The 6,103-nt window shown below is 35.9% G+C and overlaps 1 protein-coding gene across 1 annotated transcript in view; it reads right to left on the bottom strand.

The window, feature by feature from the left end:
• Window positions 1-702: 702 nt before the first annotated feature.
• nckap5l (NCK-associated protein 5-like) overlaps window positions 703-6,103 on the bottom strand; it is a 49,369-nt gene continuing 43,968 nt past the window's right edge. The window contains exons 9-10 of the mRNA XM_042491094.1: window positions 5,603-5,732; window positions 703-888 (exon numbers count right to left, since the gene is read on the bottom strand). Coding sequence (XP_042347028.1) covers window positions 703-888; window positions 5,603-5,732 — 316 coding nt within the window. The remainder of the gene's footprint in view (window positions 889-5,602; window positions 5,733-6,103) is intronic.

Raw genomic sequence — 6,103 nt, 5'->3', positions numbered from 1 at the left:
TTTTTTTTTACGTAAATATTTTTGTAAAGTAAAACAAATATTTTTTTGTTGTACACATTATTACAATTTTGATTGTACATTGAAAGTTAATTACAACCATCAACATCTGCATGTATACACATGTGCATGTCTGTCTTTCGCTTTCAATTAAATCTGTTTAGCATCAACATTATCATTATTATTTATATTATTGTCTGGTCTTTGTGAAAGAAAAAGACAACATTTATGAGTTAGATGTTAATATAACATCATATGAATTAGAATACTGAACATTTCATTTAAGGTTTGAAACTTTTTGGATTTGAAATGTGATAAATGTATGTTTGTGAAATGTTTAAACCTGAGAGGAATCTAAAATAATCAAAATAAAAGCTGCATTTTAATGTTGCATGTTTAATGTGGAGATCACGCTAAATACTTTAAACGATACATCATATTTTATTATTTAAGTATTTAAATGCAAAGTAAGTGGTAACTGTAACTGTGAAGTAAATACAGTGAAGTAAAAAGTAGAATATTTGCCTCTAACATGTAGCAGACTAGAAGTATAAAGCCTAAAATTGGAGTACCTATAATTGATCTTACATACAGTACTTGGGTAAATGTACATTTCACCACTGCTAACTTGTGATAAATTCCTGTGATAACGCATCAATATATTTTTCATTCTCACGCTGTTAAATTCATTACACATTCATTCATCTATTTCCAGACTCGTCTGGTTTGATCTTGCATGAGGTCGTAACGCTCATAAACCTTAAAAAAATGTGTGATATTTCTTTCCTCTGATGAATTCCTGGCAGACGCCTCCTTACCTGCGAAGTGTTGGGAGTGAACTGAATCAGCGAGGTTTTCATCTGATGTGATCTTGCCGATTCTGTCTGATCCCTGCATGAAAGAACAACAGAGCGGCAGATGGAGGAATGAGAGCCGACTCGTCACATCAGTACGCAGGAAACCAGGCAAACAAATTAGGAGCCAAGTTTAGGCTTGAAAGTCGATGCCATGCAGAACAAATTTTACCAGTGCAGGAAGAAGTATTCAGATCCTTTACTTGAGTAAAAGTATAAAAACCTGCAATGTGAAAATACTTCACTACTAGTAAAGTCCTGCATTCAAAACACTGTACTTGAAGTAACAGTACTCATCCTGTGAAACTTCACCATAACATTCCTGATGTTTGCGTCTGAATAAGAAAGAAACTTTGATTCACTCACATGGGAATGCCTTAAGATTCAGGTATTTTGGAAGAATGAAGTTAAATGTTCATCACGGATGGTTAAAAATGGGAGTCGACAGATTATTGGCCTGGACTATTATTGGGGCCAATATTTGGCATTTTTGCTGATTATCTTCATTGACATTTTATTTTAATGATCGCAGATAAAATGAATTTATTATAAAGTGAAAAGAAAGTGTCGGCATGGGAGGACCCTTTTACTTTGAAAAACCTCAAGAAGCTTTTTTAATTTATTATTTTTTTTATTCACATTTTCACTTGACTTCACAAAAAAAAAAAAGAAATTGCTTTGAGTAGTTTTGATTAAACATTTGTCGAAGGAATTTAAACAAAGTTTTGTGTTAGAATTTGTTATATTCCAAATTCAAAATTAAATTAAAATTAAAAAAATGTGGAACCACCATGACTTGGAAAAAGGAGTTGATGTCTTGGGCTGAAGAGGCTGACATATACAATTAAAGGTAAACTAACAGAAAGGTTTTTGTGATTCAGTTATCTGAAGTGTCAGGAGGTTTAGCTCAGTGGGTAAATCAGGTGGTTAGTGTGTCTGAGGTTGGTGGTTCAAGTCTTTTGACTTTAATGGCATAAATAAGATAAAATATCAGCTGATGTATGTTTGCTCTTCTGATATAAGTCATCAATGACGTATCTTGTAATGAACACTTAAAACAGTTAAAAAACACACAATTGTCTCCTTGTCTCCTGAATTTTCACATACTGAATACTGAATTTTCCCTGCCAAGAACTTGGTTGATTATCAGCCTGATTCAGGAGTGTCAGGAGGTTTAGCTCAGTAGGTAAATCAGGTGGTTAGTGTGCCAGAGGTTGGTGGTTCAAGTCTTACCTAGGACAGATGAATTTTGAAGACTGAGCTAAACCTAAAGCAAGCATAGAGCTAAAGGGAACGTTTAATACACAAAGTTGGATTGAGAGACAGGAAGGACAGTCAAGAGACAGGAAGTTGGGGGAAAGACAAGACGTTAAGAGACAGAAAAGTCAGTCAAGTTACATGCAGTTGGGTCGTGAGACGGGAAGGACAGTCAAGAGACAGGAAGTTGGGTTGAAAGAAAGGAAGATTAGTCAAGTTACAACAAGTTAGGTTGAGAGACAGGAAGTTGAGTGAAGGCAGAAGATGGAGGTAGAAGATGAGAGTATAAATAAAATATAGGCTGATATATCTGTGTGCTCTGCTGATATAAAGGTCATACAGTGTTGTAACGAAAGATATTTGATTTTGACAGATGCATCTGCCGATTCTAGTTTTACCTGTTTCGGGACCACTTCACCTGATTTACTGGCCAAAATGCTATATCACTCAACTTTATGTAATGTAATTTGTTCTGCAATATCACGATCAGTGTCTAAACTGTATGAACAGCCAAATGATATTTTATGGCATAAATAAAATATCAGCTGATATATCTGTGTGCTGGTATAAGGGTCATAAGGTTTTGTAACCGAAAATTCAGTATCGGCAGTGACGTCTGTCAAAAACTCGACTGATATATGAGTCAGGCCGATATTCCTTGATTTCGACAGACGCATCTGCCGATACTGGTTTTACCTGTTTTGGGACCACTTCACCTGATTTTCGGCCAAAATGCTATATCACTCAACTTTACATGCCGTAATTTATTTTGCAATATCATGATCAGTTTCTAAACTGTATGAACAGCCAAATTATATTTTATGGCATAAATAAAATAAAATATCATCTGATACATCTGTTCGCTTTGCTGATATAAGGGTCATAAGGTTTTGTAACGGAAAATTTAGAATCGGCAGTGACTTCTGTCAAAAACTCGACTGATATATGAGTCAGGCTGATATACCTTGATGTTGACAGACGCATCTGCAGATACTGGTTTTACCTGTTTTGGGACCACTTCACCAAATTTATCGGCAAACATGATATATCACTCAACTTATGCACTATGTTTCTGAATTTCTTACCTTACTACTCTGCCACTTTCCTGACTTTCCTATTCGTCCCTTACTTTTTACTTTCTGACCCTTTCTTATTCCGATTTCAACTCTTATACTTTCATCCTCTAGCTCCATCTTCATCTTTCACTCAACTTCCTGTCTGTCAGCTGAACTTGTTGTAACTTGACTAACCTTCCTGTCTCACAACCCAACTGCATGTAACTTGACTGACTTTCCTGTACCAGTATCAGCAGATGCATCTGTCGAAATCAAGGAATATCTTTATCTTTACTATCGTTACAACACCCTATGACCTTTATATCAGCAGAGCACACAGATGTATCAGCCTATATTTTATTTATACTCTCATCCTCTACCTCCATCTTCTGCCTTCACTCAGCTTCCTGTCTGTCATCTCAACTTCCTGTCTCTCAACCTAACTTGTTGTAACTTGACTAACCTTCCTTTCTTTCAATCTAACTTCCTGTTTCGCACCTCAACTTCCTGTCTCTTGACTGTCCTTCCCGTCTCACAACCCAACTGTATGTAACTTGACTGACTTTTCTGTCTCTTAACCTAACGTCTTGTCTTTCCCCTACTTCCTAACTCTTGACTGTCCTTCCTGTCTCTCAAGCCAAATTCGTGTATTCAATGTTTAGCTCTATGCTTGCTTTGGATTTAGCTCAGTCTTCAAAATTCATCTGTCCCAGGTAGGACTTGAACCACCAACCTCAGGTACACTAACCATCTGATTTACCCACAGAGCTAAACCACCTGACATGTCACATAGTTTTGCTGTTTCTTTTAGCTCAGTTTTAGCTAACTTGACTGATATATGAGTCGGGCCGATAATCAACCATGTTCTTGGCAGGGAAAATTCAGTTTTCAGTATGTGAAAATTCATGAGACATATATCAGCTGATATTTTATTTTATTCATGGAATAAAAGTCAAAAGTCACCCATCACAGATAAGACTTGAACCAGCAACCTCAGACACACTAATCACTGGAGTTAACCACTGAGCTAACCCTCCTGACATTTGACTGGGTTTCGACATTCATTTTAGCTCAGTATTGGCAGAAACGTCTGTTGAAAACTCGACTAATATATGAGTCAGGCCAATAATCAACCAAGTTCTTGGCAGCGAAAATTCAGTTTTCAGTATGTGAAAAATTCAGGAGACAAGGGGACAGTTGTGTGTTTTTAACTGTTTTAAGTGTTTGTTACAAGGTACGTCATCGATGACTTATATCAGCAGAGCAGACATGTATCAGCTGATATTTTATTTTATTTATGACATAAAAGTCAACAGTCAAGCTGAATTATTCTTAGAGCTAATCCAACTGACACTTTTCGGCGTTATTTCATTTTCTACAGCCACTTGTAAAATTCACCTGTCCAGGGTGGGATTTGAACCACTGATCTCATGATCTGGAGATAAGCGCTCTAATTAACAGAGCTAAACCTTGGGACTTTTCAATTGCGTTTTAAGTTGGACTTCCCACTCTTTGGGAAGCTGCCTATAAAAATTGTTGTTGTTCATTTTATGTTCGTTGTCTTTGAGAATGTGCAACTGTCTGAGGGAATATATGTTTGTACATTGATGTACATATTTTGTTATACACTTGAAATTTCAATAAAAATATTGTTGCTCATTGTGCAGTAAAAAGTTTACTTCTTCATGATGTTTTGGATATATACTGTATAATTTAATCAATTTGTACGTTGCATTTTAACTTCTTTATATGTTGGGTAGTTTTATCAACAACAATGCATCATATTATATAAAATAATTATATTTTTGTAGCGTGGCTGTCCTGTAAGAACCACAAAACTCTAAGAAGTCAACTTTTTGTGGTGTCAGCTTCATGATAAAGCATTTTTCAGCTGATTCAAAATGGGCTTTAAAGAGTTTATTTAGCTCACAAAGTAATAAGGGTTAGTGAAAACTGTAATATAAAGAAGTGAAGATGCATTCTATGTGTTTTATTCTGATCTTATTTTTACATGCAGGTTTTATTAAGTCTTCTATGTCTTTTCATGTGAAATTCATGTGATATTGGTCTGCATTTCATTTATGACAGGTGCTATACAAATAAAGTTTATTATTATTATTATTATTATTATATGAAAGCAATTAAAGCTGTCAGATAAATGTAATGCAATAAAAAGTATAATATTTACCTCTGAGATGTAGTAAAGTAGAATTAAAAAGCTGCATTATGTGAAAATACTCAAATTAAGGTGCACTGAATTTGAAATTGAGTAAACTGAATTTAAATGATGCACTCTTTGAAACCGGAGAGCTCAATGAATGAAATGACTGCGAGTCGTGTCTTCATTCTGTCTCAGTTTGTTTTATTACATTGTAAAGGTAAAAATCTTGTCAGTCTGCATCTAGAGAGAAATAAACAGAAGTTTGAGCAGTGACGTACCTTCTCCATGTCGTCGCGACTGCTGGTGTGAGTGATGACGTCGCCCTGCTGACAAAACACCGGCTTGGAGGTCTTACAGTCAAACGAGAGCCGGCGCTGCGGCACGCTGATCATGTCCTTCCCGTCCACCCTACATTCACCAAACACACAGTCAGCTTTAGTTAAGATGTTCAAGCTTTACCACACTAAAAGTTAGAGCGCTTTTTGACTGAAAGGTATAGTTCAACAACTTATTCGCTTTCCTATGAGAGAGTTACGTGAGAAGATTTATACCACTCTTGTATCTTTCTGTCTCTGGTCTGTATGCTAAATATGAAGCTACAGCCAGCAGCTACTAACATAGCATTGACTGGGAAAAGGGAAACAGCTAGCCTGGCTCTGTCCAAAACTCATTAACCCCTTTGAAACCTAAACAAATAGCCTCATTTCTTTCAAGAACATAAAAAGGCAAAAAGCAGCTTTAAAAGAAATTAACATGCTGACACTTTCTTTGCACTTATT

Source organism: Plectropomus leopardus, chromosome 8, assembly GCF_008729295.1.
Source record: "Plectropomus leopardus isolate mb chromosome 8, YSFRI_Pleo_2.0, whole genome shotgun sequence".
In the NCBI taxonomy this organism is placed as follows: domain Eukaryota; kingdom Metazoa; phylum Chordata; class Actinopteri; order Perciformes; family Serranidae; genus Plectropomus; species Plectropomus leopardus.
Note: the sequence above shows the minus strand (reverse complement) of the source record. Positions and strands in the feature narration are given on the sequence as shown.